Genomic DNA, 15,125 nt, shown 5'->3' on the forward strand with positions numbered 1-15,125 from the left:
TTCACCATAGCCTAGGATGGGGGTAGGATATTGGAACATAAAAATGGGATGCTATGAGTGGGTGATTATGGAAATGCTGGTAGTGGAATTCTACAAAAGCAGGATGTGAAGTAGGTCACAGCCCACAGTGCAAGGGTCCTCTCTATCTGTCTAAGCTGCCTGGAAATTTACTCCTAATTCATCTTCAGCTTCACCCAAACCTCCCTGTTCCCTTTCTCCCTCCTGATGAGCCTCACTTCCTTATAGAAACTCAGTTATCAATTAACATATTGCCAAACAGATTTTGTTCTCATTGATACACAGTTTAGGAGGTATTTTTAAAAGATGAGGTAACCTTGGGAAGAAGACCATTTTAACTTGCTTCCTGAAGAAAGATCTAGTCCATCAAAATTATTACTGAAGCTAAGTGTACACTACATCCGTCTTAATACATGAATAGATACAAAATTCTAGAATTTTTAACTTTTTCTTTTCTCGCATTGTATATTAGCCATAACATTTTAATTGCAAACCCAAGCAAAATCTTTGTTCTAAAAAGCTTTATATGCTTTGTTTTATCAGGCTAATCCACCCCACACAACTATTATAAGAGGTAATATAAAATCCACGATAGCATGAGAATTGTGCTTTGGATTATGGTGTATGTTTGTGTGTGTGTATGTATGTGTAGACCTATACACATACCTACATTTGCAAGATTTGTGGTGAATTGAACTAAATATGCAAGATTTATGAACTACAAATGCAAGTCTGTTTTGAAAATGTCTACAACAGAATGGTAACCAACTTGGCACAATGGAAGGGATAGAATCTTGTCTTAACATTAACTTCATGCATGACATAGGAAAGGGTATTTGTTCCTCCTCCCTGTCCCCAGGGCCTTTGTTTTCTTGCCAATAAAATTAGGGCTTAGATGTGCTAATCTCAAATGTCTTACTCAGTTTTCACTCTAAAATGCCATCAACTCTTATTTCCATGGTTGCTCCAGATTTAGTGGTGTGGGATAAAATCTTTATTGAGTATGGATTCAAGCGGAATGGTATGTTTTGAGGAAGAGATCATTTGCAATCTGAGGGCTTAGACTCATACAAAGTAGAAAGTTCAATCACAGACCAATGTTAAATTTTTATAATATATTGAGATGTTCCTGGCCCTATGTGTTTGAATACTTGTAGGGTATTATTATAACTACATTTTACCTCATCAGTGTTCAAAGAATGCTATCAAGGCAATTATGTAATATGTCAACTTTTATGACTCTCTACCATGTGAGTATTTTCTTCTTGCTACCTAAAATTAGAATTTGAGAAGAAAGAAACATGAATACAATATTTGTTCTTGTCACTACCTTTAAACATAAAAAATTTTATAGAGAAGGAAAAACAAGTTTTGAGGTTTAAAATAATCATAAGCAATATGAATGTCTCAAACAACAGCCTCATTTATTTTAAATATTGGTGGAATGACTTTTGTAAAAATTTCTCTAGAATAGAAATGACATTGAATGGAAAAAATTAGCATAGTATTAAATATTCAAAATGTTAAGCAAAGCAGAACTAGCAGAAAATCAGGAGGAGGAGGTGAAATATAACAAGCTCACTTGCACTATTTGTCTTTTCAGGCTGCTTCTGCAAGAACATTCTTCACGCCAACCTCATTTGTGGCCAATTGGAAGCAACAGAACTCTTCCAGAGCTTCCCTTCTTAGAAAATCTTGATAAAATTGATTTTGAACTATTTTATAAGTGGCCCAGGTGATATAAAATCTGGGTAACAGCCAACAGCATTCATGACGATGTGAAGTATAACCACAAACCCTTTATGTTCCATGCTCACCAGAGGTGAAAAGTGAAATATTGTTTAGAGATGTGCATTTCTCACTGTTGATAGTCTCATAACTAGAGATTTGACATAAAATATAGACATATATATTGTGTTGTGAGCTTTTCAGGAAATGGTAGGGTGCAGGGTGGCAGCAGTGTGCTTATTATTCACTTAAAACATGATGTCAGGTTACTAACTATGTAGCCAAGTGATGCTGGGTCTTGAGGGTGCAAAAGCACTGAAGACACAGTCAAAGTCCCCACACTGCCCTCCATTAGTTCTGCTCACTTGGTTTCACGTCAGATTTGCCCTTAGTGCCTAGAGAGGACAGACAGGAGGAACAACCAGCGAAGGTCAAGATCAAGTCTTTGCGGTCCCGTTCTCCCTCCCTCATTCCCTCAATTTGTACCATGTTGGAGCTAACTGTGAAAAGGTAGAGCGAGGTAAAAGAAAGCAGGGTAAACAGTCATATGTAATCATGAGTTGTGGCATTTGTCTTTAGGGAGAATGTGTGAAGGGTCAGCCAGCACATAGGAAGTCACTGAGGTGGTGACACCTCACTCTTGAGATTGGCAGAGATAGAAAGAGGGAAGCACATACCTGCCTGAAGGAAAATGGCATAGAAATTCCAAGTCAAAGGCAATATCAAGAGATGCTTTCCCTTCCAAAGGAGAAAACATTAATTTTCTTTCCCATTTGCAACAGAAACTAAGTCTGATAGATGTGTTCCCATAAAAACCCTTTCCCCAAACAGAAAATCTCACTATAATTTTTTTTCTACTTTGAACAGCTTAATTTTTGCAAGAGTAGAAAATAAACTATTTTTATTTGCATATGTATTCTTTCTCATGCAAATAAGAGTATTTCTATTTGAGAATTGTTTCTTATCTGGGAAGTTGGGGCTTTCTAAAATAAGGCAGTTGGTTTGTGGAATTCTGTATAATGATAGCTTGAAGCCACTGCAATGAGTTTATTAGCCAAATCTCCACTCACTGCTGGGTTAATCTCCTCCAGTAAGACTTCATTTTGTTCTTGCTTTGATTTCTTGTGCTTTGGGAGTCTTATCGAGGAAGTCTGATCCTAAGTTAACATGATGAAGATTTGGGCCTACTTTGTCTTCTATTAGGTGCAGGGTCTCTGGTCTAATTCCTAGGTCCTTGATCCATTTTGAGTTGAGTTTTGTGCAGGGTGAGAGATAGAGGTTTAATTTCATTTTACTGCATATGGATTTCCAGTTTTCCCAGCACCATTTCTTGAATAAATGGAATGGACTCAAACTAAAACTCTTTTTCTCAGCAAAGGATACAGTCAATAATGTAAAAAGAGAGTCTACAGAGTGGAAGAAAATCTTTTCCACACACACACACTTCAGAAGAGTACTAATCTCCAAAGTTTATAAAGAACATAAAACTTTACACCCAAAATACAAAGAATCCAATCTATAAATGGGCTAAGGAACTGGGAAGACACTTCACAGAAGATATACAGGTGATCAACAAATATATGAAAAAGTGCTCATCATCCCTAGTAATTACAGAAATGCTAATTAAAACCACCCTAAGATTTCATCTAACTCTAATTAGAATGGCTATTATCAAGAACACAAGCAATAATAGGTGTTGTCATGGATGTGGGGGAAAAGGCACACTCATACATTGCTGGTGGAGTTGCAAGTTGGTGCACTCTGGAAAGCAGTATGGAGATTCCTCAGAAAACTTGGAATGGACCCACCATTTAACACAGCTATCCCATGCCTCGGTTGATATCCCAGAGACTTCAAATCAGCATACTACAGTGATGCAGCCACATCAATGTTCATAGCAGCTCAATTCACAATAGCTAGATTGTGGAATATATTGTGTACATATACACAATGGAATATTACTTGGCCACAAAGAATAATAAAATTATGGCATTTTCTGGTATATGGATGAAGTTGGAAAATATCATGCTAAGTGAAACAGACCAAGCCCAAAAAGCCAAGGGCCAAATGTTTTCTCTGATAAGTGGATGATGATATATAACAAGGAGGGGTGGTGGGAGGAAGAGAAGAATGAAGGAACTTTGGATGGTGTAGAGGAAAATGGGGTGGGTGGGGAGGGGGACAGAAAGATAGCAGAATGAAACAGACAGTATTACCCTATGTATATGTATGATTACATGAATAGCATGAATCTACATTGTATACAATCATAGAAATGAAAAGTTGTACCCCATTTGTGTACAGTGAATCAAAATGCAGTCTGAAAAAAAATGCCATGAAATTTTGTTTAAAAGAGAAACAATTTGGGTATTAAGGAAGCTATTGGAAGACTCTAGAAACTGATGACTTCATCTTTTATGTAAAGTTTGTGGATTACCAAAAGTTACTTCTCTGCCTCCTTCCCTCTTTGTATCAGAAAATATTGCTCTCTTAAAGATGTGTCAATGGGATCTAGTTTCATTTTCTTTTTTTTTTTTTGTATTTCACAGGGTAATACTACTTAGCCCTTTAATCTTTTTCTCCCCTGAAATTAAGATAAGCTTTCTGATTATGCTCATTTTAAACAACCATTCATTACTAGTACTGCTAATAAGATTCCACCTACTGAAATGCAGTTTGACAATTTCAAAAGGACAGAGCTGTGCCCACCCATTGTAGATAGGATTCAATATTGGTAGTTAATGAATATTTTGGAAAAGTCATGCAAGATGACATGTTGGCACATGAAACCTGTACAATTGTAAGAAGCTAGAGGCAGACTACCTGGGGAGATGAGGCAGGTCTTCCTAGGCTTGGTGTGTCACAGTGACTACTATCTCCCTCCCATTGCTCTGTGTTACCCATGGAACTTCTAGTTCTCCTGAAAGCCCTGGGAAGCAGGTGTTATCATTGCTTAAAAACAAAAACAAAAATGACCAAACAAAAAATGAAGCATTGTTGTATAACTTGCACAAAGTTACACAACTTTAAGTGGCAAAGTCGTAAGTCAAATTCAGTTCCGTTTGGCTTCACATTCTTCATGAATTCAACTACAGCGTGCTGCTGGTTCCTTAAGGGAGACATTTCTCACCACAGCTTATTTTTCTTTAATTGCTACTGACTTAGAGTTAAATAGAGCACACATTAAAAGTCCTGGTGGAAAATATTGTGAATTCACAAAATCTGATGTGAGAAAAAAGAGAGTGTGTGAATAGCTGCTTGACACAACTGTGATTTCTTTCTTCAGTGACCAGTCTCTAAAGAATTTAAATGTTTACCATGGCTTTAAAATGGAAATCATCTAGGTCAGAGTTTCTCAATAGTGATGCTATTGACCTTTCAGACAGGATAATTTTCTGTTGTAGAGACTTACCTGTAAATTGTAAGACATTTAGCAGCATCCCTAGCCTCTATGTGGCAGATACCACAAGTACTGTCCTAGTTGTAACCATCAAAATATCTCTAGACATTACTAAATATCTTCTGAAGGCAAATCACCAGCAGTTAAGAACTACTGGTCTAGGTCAATTAATCTTGCTAAAGAAGTATTTAACAGTGAGTTTAAGAACATCATCAATTAATGGAGCAAATAACAATTCACACTGTAACTGCTTGAGAATCTTGCAGTGCTTGGTAATATTTGCTCTTATTTTCTTATGTAATACAGATTCTTTAATATCAGTTCACACCACAGTTGATTCCTACCAACTTCACTAAGAACAAGCAACTGAATCTTCGGAAGATGAGATTGAGAAGTTTATCATTACTATGCCAACATTCCAGTTGATGGGCTGAAAATCCTTCTCAGGTTTTATTCACTCGGTGAAGGAGCCAGAACATCATGATGTTCTGCTGTGAGAAGGACAGAAAGAGCAAATTGAAACATTCGTATCACACAAGCAGCATTGCTTCCTTTCAAAGGACAGCAGGAGCAAGGAGCACAGGTCAGGATGATTTTGCCTTTGTAGGGGTGTACCAGCACCCTATTATGAAAAGGGGAGAGGCAGCAAGTCCCAGGGAAAGACAGGAACCTTGAACTTACAAAGTGAATGATAAATATGTCACTCTGCTCTGATAGAACATCTGAGATACAGATACTATGTCCTGAAGCTAAATGGTTTGGACAAGGTCACCTAGCCCGAGAATAGGACACACAGCACTTGATCCGAGGCCCACTTTAATCCACTTGACTCTATTTCTTTACTAATGAGGATGGAAATCATTCTTTTCTGTCACATTTACAATGATATGGATTAATTTTCCCAAGAGTTTCTACAAGGTCTTTTATTTATTTTTTCTTTTTGCATTTCAATTGCATTTTATGTGATCACTTTGAAGTACAAGTGAATTGCAAGTGGAAATTTTCTGAGAGCAACTGAGTTGTGCTTGACATTTTGGGGTCCCCGTAGCTGAGTAGCTCTCACAAAGGTCATATACAACTTTGTTGCACTGCTAAATGCCAAGGGTAATGCAGCAGTAACTGAAAATTGAAAGCAAATTATATTCTACCCCAAATCAACCACATGGACTCTGAAGAAGGATTTTTGCCCTATTAATTGTGTGAGGGAGAAATGGAAAATTGTCCATTGATATTTAAAAATTTTCCCCAATAGGCATTCATCACTTTGCATGATTTATAAAGTTGTACTATCAATCTATCTACTCCATGCCAAGTGCTCATTTTCTTTCCTTGATTTGCCTTAAATCAAGAATTCTGTCACTAGATTGTAAATTCATGTTAATACTTCTATATTCTTGCCATTTAATGAACCAGATCTTTCCAATAACAGGTAGAAAAAGGTGGAGAGAATACCATATCTGGAAAAAGGCAGACTTCAAAAACCTTTTGAGAAAAATAAGTTATTCTTGTTGTGGTTGCTAATATAAGGTTAGACTTAGTATGACAACAATAAGATAAAAAATCAGAAACATATCTTTGGATAAAATGAAACAATATGGGTTCAGTTGTGTATTAATAAATTATGCTCTGGGGTAGGGCATGGTGATGATGGTAGAAATAGAGCTTCTTTCACACATGAAGCTTCATAGCAATTAGAATATGTGAACATCCCGCTTTGTCCCATTCTGCATGGGCTATTCCATTCACATCAACAGTGCTTCAAATATTAGGTGTTTTAGAACAGGAGACACTTAGGAATTAGTAAGTTGATGTATTCTTCAAATCATCTTACAGAGTGTTAATGGTGTCTTTTAGCTATACTGATAGGGATCTTTTCACTTCTATCACTGATTCATTCTGTTAAAATTTATCATATATTCATATTTTGTACTTTGAATTCAGTACTTATCTTGGCCCCAGGATTATAATGGTGCACAAAATCAGATAAGGTTGGTCTCTTCCTTTATAAGTCTTATTGGTTAGTCTTAAGGAAGAAATAAATATTAATAAATAATCCAGAAATAGATATATCACTGAAGGGAATTTGTGGTGACATGTGTACAGGCATGAATGGCAGACTGATCTGGCTTCAAAATTCACCTTTTTCTGGTTTTTTATTTGGTCAAGACTTTCAAACTCACTGTGTGTCAGTTCCCTTACCTTTAAAAATGAGATTATTAATGCCAACCACGAAGGATTGTTGCATGAATTAGAAACTTATCACCAAAGTTGCCCAACAGCAATTATAAGGAGTAGACTAAGTCAGTTTATCCTATCAGAGGCCAGGGTTTCTTTCCCCTACTCACTCCAGTTCCAATATCTACTTTCCTTAACTTCTGACTCCACCAGAATTCAAGAAACATGGATAAACTTTTTCTGTACTAAAATTAGTTTATTAAAGTCATCCTTCACCCAGAAATTGAGTAAAGACAAACAAGACTTGTTTAAATTATAATGTTGAGTATATACTATATATCAAGCATTGTGCTGTGTATTTGCTAATTTTACCTTATTTAAAGATTATAAATCCATGAAGTAAATATATATTATTCTTTTTACCCCAATTTATCTTTGAAGAATTCAAATCTTGGATATGAAGCTGTTTGCTTAGGTAGTGTCAGCTGTATCTGAACATAGGTCTTTCTGCAAAGTCAACATGGTTTCCTTCTGTATTTCTGGTTTTCCTTTGCCTAGGCTCTTTGCCAGTACCTTCTTGAGGTTCTGAAAAGGTAAATTGGGATTCTGTATCCTGAGTTATTCTTCCATTCCCTATTCCACATCCTTCTCTTTTGGCTATGTTATACGGGGGTGTGCCAAAATTCTGCTACCGCTTCTGTCCTCTGGCAAGAAATGAGGCAAATCAACGTTCTCCTAATTGAATGGATGACTTTCTGGGAAATGGTGGCAATTCTATTTAATAGATCTATCTGAGCTATGGGAATAAAAGAAAAAGGAAAGATGTGGTAGAGACAGTTATTGTGTGGAATACAAAGAACATCAAGAAAAAAATGAACTGATGAAGTGATCTCCTAGGCAAGTACCCACAGGACAACTTGTATCACTGCCATGCAAAGAATTTCCATAATTAATATATAGAAAGACTTTATAATTAGTTACTCAATAAATCTTTATGTAATCAATAAATAAATGAGCATGGAGGAAAACCATTCTAATTCACTTATTTAATGTGGGTATTGGTTGAAAGTCTAAAGCAGTCATAGACTCAATCCTTCTCTAATCCTTACAGAAACTGAACAGCAGTAGTGGTGAAGAAGGAATTTGGGAATACTAAAAAAAAAAAAAAAAAAAAAAAGAATCAAGAATATACGAATATACTGAGTCTTAAAGAGAAGTGCCTACAAACCTTTGGAATGCAGGAAATCACTCAAGGGCTGTTGAAATACGAGGCAAGCAACTCATGAGCAAACCAGCTTGTGCCCTTGCCAACAAAAAGTAACATGATAGGGCAATGTGCAAGCCCTAAAATAAAAGCAAAATTATAGAACTCTGCCCTGACTTCACCTCTATAGTGCATCTCCTAGCTACTGCCCTTCTATAGAAACCAACGAACACCCCAGAGCAAGGTATTGTTACCTCTCACTCTTGAGTTGGCCTGCATCCCTTGAACACATATTCCATGCTTTACCCCCAAACTGTCTCACTCTCTAGATAGCCCATACTCCCCCTCAAATGTGTCTCTGCTCTCCTAAATAAAGTTCTGTCTTTGTCTCTGACTGGTGTGTGCGGAAATTCTTTTCCTTCACATATGTCAAGTACGCCACTTGACCTGAGTCAAAAAAGATCCTGCCTCCAGAAATTCCAGATATCTTCTGGTGACAGTGGCATGTGGGACATAAGGCACTATGAATGACAAGAGTTACACACCGAACTGGAAATAGAACAAATCAAATTGTTCATTCTGGGGGAAATTTCCAGTCTTCTTTGTGCATTCTAATCTCTGTGCTGGCAACAAGATGTATAATTTCAGACCCGAGTTAGTTGGATTTTATTCTAGAAAAATTGAAAAAACAGGGAAACAGAGCTATATAAATTTACATTTTGGGATTATTCAATATAAAAAGCTGGTTACCTCCCTATCATTCCACAATGCAGTTAGCAATTACATAGCTTCATTCAGGATTTTAGAGCTTCCTTCTTAATCATGAAAGCATAGTTAAGAATAGCCATATTTGATGGAAGTGTGAAATATTACAGACAGAATAAGGGAACAGCAAATAAAGACAATGGAGATGATATGAGAGTAGAAGAAAAATAAAAATCTTAAAAAAAATTAAAAACCCCTAACAAATGAAACAAAAGCAGAAACAAAGATAGTAAATTATACTTCTCTCCCTCTCACACCTCCAAAATTAAAAAAAAAAATCATATAAAAAAGAACAAACAGAGAACCAGAAAGAGATCTTAGAAAACAAGAATATGATTGCCAATGAGGGAGGGGAAGGCAAAGCCTAAGAAGGAGAACAAGACGAACTGGAGTCATGGTCCTGGGCAACTTCCTGAGGACTGAGTGCACAGGATAACGCAATTCTTCAAACTAGGCAAGGTAGAGCACACCTGTAATCCCAGCAGCTTGGAAGGCTGAGGCGGCAGGTTCTCGAGTTTAAAGTCAGCCTCAGCAACGATGAGGTGCTAATCAACTCAGTGAGACCCTGTTTCTAAATAAAACACAAAATAGGGCTGAAGATGTGGCTCAGTGGTTGAGTACTGAGTTCAATCTCTGGTATGAAAAAAAATTGAAAATATAACTCAGTTCTCATAACAAGTCTGGTCTATTTTCTCTGTTTCACATATATTTGTTGGGATTTAGCAACTTTGTCAAAGAGATAGTGACATCCTGGGATTGCTGTGATAGACAACCTGAGAATTTCTAGTTAAATCTTATTACTTGTCTTCATCATCTAGATAATTGTTCCAAGTAACATTTTGGTTTTGCTGAAACACTTATTAATTTCAAAAATTGTTACAGTTTTTATGATCATTATCACTAGCAGATCTCTATTAAATAAGTACATTGTGCAATGGTAAATAACTTCATGGGTACTTGCTATGTTTTCTTATACAAATCTCTCAATACATTCTGCTTAAAAAATAGAATGATTTCTTTTGAAAATATTAAGCACAGACAACTAATTGAGTTTCTCTTAGGTGGATCTGTGGTATTTATTGAAATATTCCTGTGTTACATGTTATCTGTAGGAGTTCAGCTTCCATCTTGTAGAATTATGAAAAAAGGCTCAAATAGAATTAATCTATATATTCTATTGTTTCATGTGCTTGGGATAGTTTGTCAAAATTATCCATCTTAATGAAGAATTAGAAAACAGAACTCACACCATAATTTTTATTTTCTTTATTCATTATTTTTCTAAATTAAAAAAAAAATGACTCCATATAACTTACCTGGACTTGAAAAGATATTTTCAATTTTTTGGAGTAATTTTAGAGCACTAATCACACCACTTTGTGCCTCCCTCTCATGTGCAAAAGGAAAAAAAATTCATACATTCAAAAACAAAAACAAAACATTACCTTGAGCTATGTAAGGTGTTGCTTCCTCCTTCGGAGGGATATTTGTGGGTCGGGGTGTGGGGGCAGGAGGTCTGTTTATAATGAAGGATCGACTTCCGGTTTTCTTCTTTACACTCATATTGGCCAGTATCAGGTCATATTCATTGTCATCAATCTCAGTAAAAGTGTATGGGTCTTCCTCCTCCTCCTCCTGTTTCTTTTCATCTTCTTTCTTTTCTTCTTCTTCTTTGGATTCATCTCTCTTTTTCTGTCTGGCGCTGGGATAACTCCAGTTTTGACTCCTTTCCACGTGACCTTCCACCACTCTTCCTGCTTATGAAATATTTAGACTGTTTACTCTTCTGTTCTATGCAGTGTTATTGGTGTCAATCTGACACACTTGGGTTTCCCAAAGTAGCTTAATCAAATGCCAAAGGAATCAGCATAGGGGAAGAGGTCCTGTCTCCAGAAAAATAATTGTAAATAAATTACAAAAGAAAAATGAACGGTGTAATTTATGAATAGAACTTTCTGAAGTTTGTAGCTGCTAATTTTGTTAAGAAAAACACTTTGCTTAAGACATGGATTTTTTGAAAACATAATTTTTTACCATGTTATCCACCCGCCACTGCCCCACTCGGGGACCCTTTACTTGCTCTGAATATTTTGCCTAGAATTCATTTTCTCTGGAAATGATGGAAGAGAATAGGCAAAGGTATCACTACTTAGTTTCCTCCTAGTTGGTTTCTGGCTATGTCAAAACTGACCTTCAGAAATGCAAGTCTCGATTTTTATAAACCATTTAGATAATGAACTCCAAAAATAGGGTTCAAGGTATGAAAGGACTGACAACCGATGACTTTCATATGAGTATTAATTCATATAAAAAGAATAAAAGTAGAAATGTCAGAATTCCATGGCTCCAGATATTAGTGGAAAAACTTAGAGTCTAAGGGGAAACAGAATCAGTAGAGTAGAAGAAAACACTCTTATTACAAGAAGCAGTTATTTTGGGTAGGTTTGTGAGGAGTGACCAAGTAATCTCACATAGGAGTCTTAAATGTCACTACTCCAATTAGTTAAACCCCAGAAGTATTAATTACCTATATGATTTGCACTGACTTTAAAATCATTGTAACTTGCCTTTTCCTCTGTGAATAATATGGTTTGACTTCATGACTTCTGTTTTATTGACAGCATCACAGGTGAACCCTGATGAAGTGTGTGGGAAACACTTTTATAGTGCTTCATTTTTAGAAAAATGTGTCAGCCATCTTACTTTTATGAACCTATTTCCTGAGCTGTTAACTCTCTTTGTTTCCCCACCCACTGCTCTTCCCAACTTTTTAAAGTTAGGCTTGCAGTAGAAGTAATGCATTTTACTTTTTATTTTCCAAAGTATCAGATTATAATTCCTATTAAAGGGTCACTCAGGTTCCACTCAATTCTGGTTGTGCACTAACAAATAATTAAAATTCATCACTTCTATAATTCCAACTTTTGAAATAATTGGGGTCAGAAGAAAAAAAGAGAAGAAAATAGAAGAATCTTAAAAGTCCAGTAAACCTCTTCATGGAAGTAATTGACACATTCTAATCACAGGCTCTATGGTCTTGAGTCTGAGTAAAAAAGGGATCATGCTGATAGTTACTTTCTGGGATTATTGTGATGATAAAGATCATATGTTATTTATGAACTGAAAAGTGTTACATAATATTATATTTTAATAGTTTCTCCAAAAAATATGTCCACAAATCCATACTGAGGAATTTCATGCCTAGGGCATTGATGAACTGATCTCTTTTTGCAGTAACTGAAGGCAGATGAAATTTACTCCTAAGCAATTCCTGAAGTTATCACTAGTTAAAGTGAAAGAACCCATACCAAGTCTCTGGCAAAAAATAAGTGGAAATTTGCAGGCCTACCTGTAAAATAACTAAATTAAGGAATTTTAAGGAAAAATATTGGCTTTCATTTTCCATTTTCTTCCAATATCTACCCTATAAAAAGACAAGTTGAAAAACACCACCAGACATAAAATGTAAAAATAGGGTTTTTAAATAAAAACAGTGAGTTTTTGTTTTATTTCACTTTTTATATTTGGTAGTTTTCAGGATATATATTTGCCAACATTACTTTTTTTGGTCCTAGGTATCTGGTAAGCACTTGGGGTAGAGTGATTTTATAACTCCTATCCATATCATATATGGAAATTTACATTAGGAAAAATGTGATTTAATATTAGCTCCTGCAAGAGACTTGAGCTTGTCTTCTTAAAAATAAAGTTTAATAATTACATAAAATTATTCAAATATTAAAAGTGATCAAAACATGCCAGGATTTTGTTGTCAGTGAATTACCAATCTATGTTTGCTTTACCTACAGATTATCATAACTTACTTCATTGATACAGGTCAATGAAGGGACTATAAGGGCTTGGCACACATAGGTAAGAAGAAATGCCTGCTGAATGAGTAACTGAATTAAGGAGCTCCAATTAGACTTTGGTACTTCCCATTGAGCAAAATTTTGCATCTCTAAATGTAGTACTTAACCTTAGAATGTTGACAAACTAGAGTCTTCACCAGCAGAGCCTTCAAGGACACTAATGCTAAATTTCATGGTTTCAAAATTCTCTTTTTGAGATAGTGTTAATGTACTTAAGAGCTTTTTAGGGCACAACAAATAAGTGTAGTGAGAAATATAGTGTCTTAATAGGAATTTTAAAATCTTCATTATTAAACTTTCTTTGTATGAATACTTCATGAATTTGGAAAGTAAACAAAACAATGTTGAGTTTTATTGGGATATGTTTAGTGACTGTAGGAGAGCACCTGGAGCTGGAATTTTTCAGTGTTGGAACACTGGAGGCAGAAAAGTCCAATGTGGAAAGCTCTTCTTTGTGCTCGCTATAAGGCTTGGAGAGCATACTCCACACCCCCACCTTACACACTCTAATTTTTGCCTCTGGGAACAAAGGCCATGACAGCCGTCTTGCAGTTCTACTTTGGCAATATGTATGGTATTCGTCGACTTCAGGTCTGAAGGTGATGTGCAATAAACTCCTTACCACTTCATTCTCCCACAGCTACAAAGTGAGTGATGCCTAAGATCATTTGCAAGTCATCTGTAAATCATCTGTAAAACATTAGCTTTTCCCTCTTGCCAGAAGACTAAGAGTATTTTTTAAAAGCAATGTTGTCATTTGCTTTTCCACAGGATACTTGAGGTTCGCTTTATGTGCTGAACTACAGACTCCTTCCAAGTTTTATTGCTTTGCTCTCTTAAAGCTTTGTAATAAGATTTTGTTCCAGAAAAAAGAAAAGAATGAAGGGAGGCAGCAGGGAGGAAGGAAGGAATGGAAGGAGGGAGGAAAGAATGGTGGCAGGTATCTCTTGCTTCACCGCCTGGGCCCTAGTTGTTAAAGAACAGGAAGAAAAATTTCAGAAGGTTTCAAAAGTTGATCTTCTCTGCATAGGTTCACCACTGCACTAATGCTCTGCAAACCTGTCAAAAGCATTTCTTTTCTTTGAACTTTAAACTTACTTTGTAATGTGAAGTGTGGTTTTTCCAGTTGGAAGGCAGTAGATGCAGGTCGTGGTGGTGGGAGAGGTGGTCTGCAGCACATGGGTGGCTCTTGTGAATCACTTTCTGGGTCAGTTCCAGGAATGAACACATACAAGTCATCATACTGGTCCTCAGGACTTCCACTGCCAAACTCTGAGGGGCTATGCCTCTCCTGAGTGTGTGATTCAGGCTCCTCTTCCTCCCTTGCTCCTTTGGTTGCCTCAATACCATCTGCACTCTGCCTGTGGGTCTTCCTGCTTTCATGATGCAATGCTGGGTACTGCGAGGCTATTTATGATGCAGAGAGATTGTATAATTTTATTAAAATGGACCATCTGGAGGCATTTCATATTTTGTAAATTTGTAGAGAAGTAGTAGTATTGCTAATAAAACTTTTATGACCCAATACAGTGGAAAGTCTTCAACTGCATAACTATTACTGAGCAGTCATTTCTGGGATTTAAAAGTATTTGCTCAATGAAGGGTCAAAGCTCCATTATATCTTGTTACATCAGTACCTGATATACTCCTGTATACAATGACATTCTGATTCTCTAGAGTTATTGTTGAATAGATTCATGTATTTAATAGTATTATGAATTTTTATTAGAAAACAATGTAATTGACCTAATGAAATAAGAAATAAGAGATGGAAAGGTATAGAAAGAGGACTTGCTTGTAAATAATGAATATGAATGAATCTGTGATACTTATTTATTACTTTAATACATTTATTATATATTAATTTTTATTATAAACTCTATAATGACTTTTATAACTTATTACATAACTATATTGATTTTTGAAAATTTTGCTTAGGGAAATGTTAACATTTTTTGATGAA

At 36.0% G+C, this 15,125-nt stretch overlaps 1 protein-coding gene and 1 long non-coding RNA gene across 2 annotated transcripts in view; one reads left to right on the forward strand and one right to left on the reverse strand.

The window, feature by feature from the left end:
* Window positions 1–2,960, forward strand: part of LOC124995052 (uncharacterized) — a 63,967-nt gene extending 61,007 nt beyond the window's left edge. The window contains exon 3 of the long non-coding RNA XR_007110605.1: window positions 1,622–2,960. This is a non-coding gene — a long non-coding RNA (uncharacterized LOC124995052). The remainder of the gene's footprint in view (window positions 1–1,621) is intronic.
* Window positions 1–15,125, reverse strand: part of Bank1 (B cell scaffold protein with ankyrin repeats 1) — a 282,791-nt gene that overhangs the window by 51,996 nt on the left and 215,670 nt on the right. Inside the window, exons 8-9 of the mRNA XM_047567484.1 lie at window positions 14,261–14,569; window positions 10,736–11,047 (exon numbers count right to left, since the gene is read on the reverse strand). Coding sequence (XP_047423440.1) covers window positions 10,736–11,047; window positions 14,261–14,569 — 621 coding nt within the window. The remainder of the gene's footprint in view (window positions 1–10,735; window positions 11,048–14,260; window positions 14,570–15,125) is intronic.

Source organism: Sciurus carolinensis, chromosome 10 (genome assembly GCF_902686445.1).
Source record: "Sciurus carolinensis chromosome 10, mSciCar1.2, whole genome shotgun sequence".
Classification (NCBI taxonomy): Eukaryota; Metazoa; Chordata; class Mammalia; order Rodentia; family Sciuridae; genus Sciurus; species Sciurus carolinensis.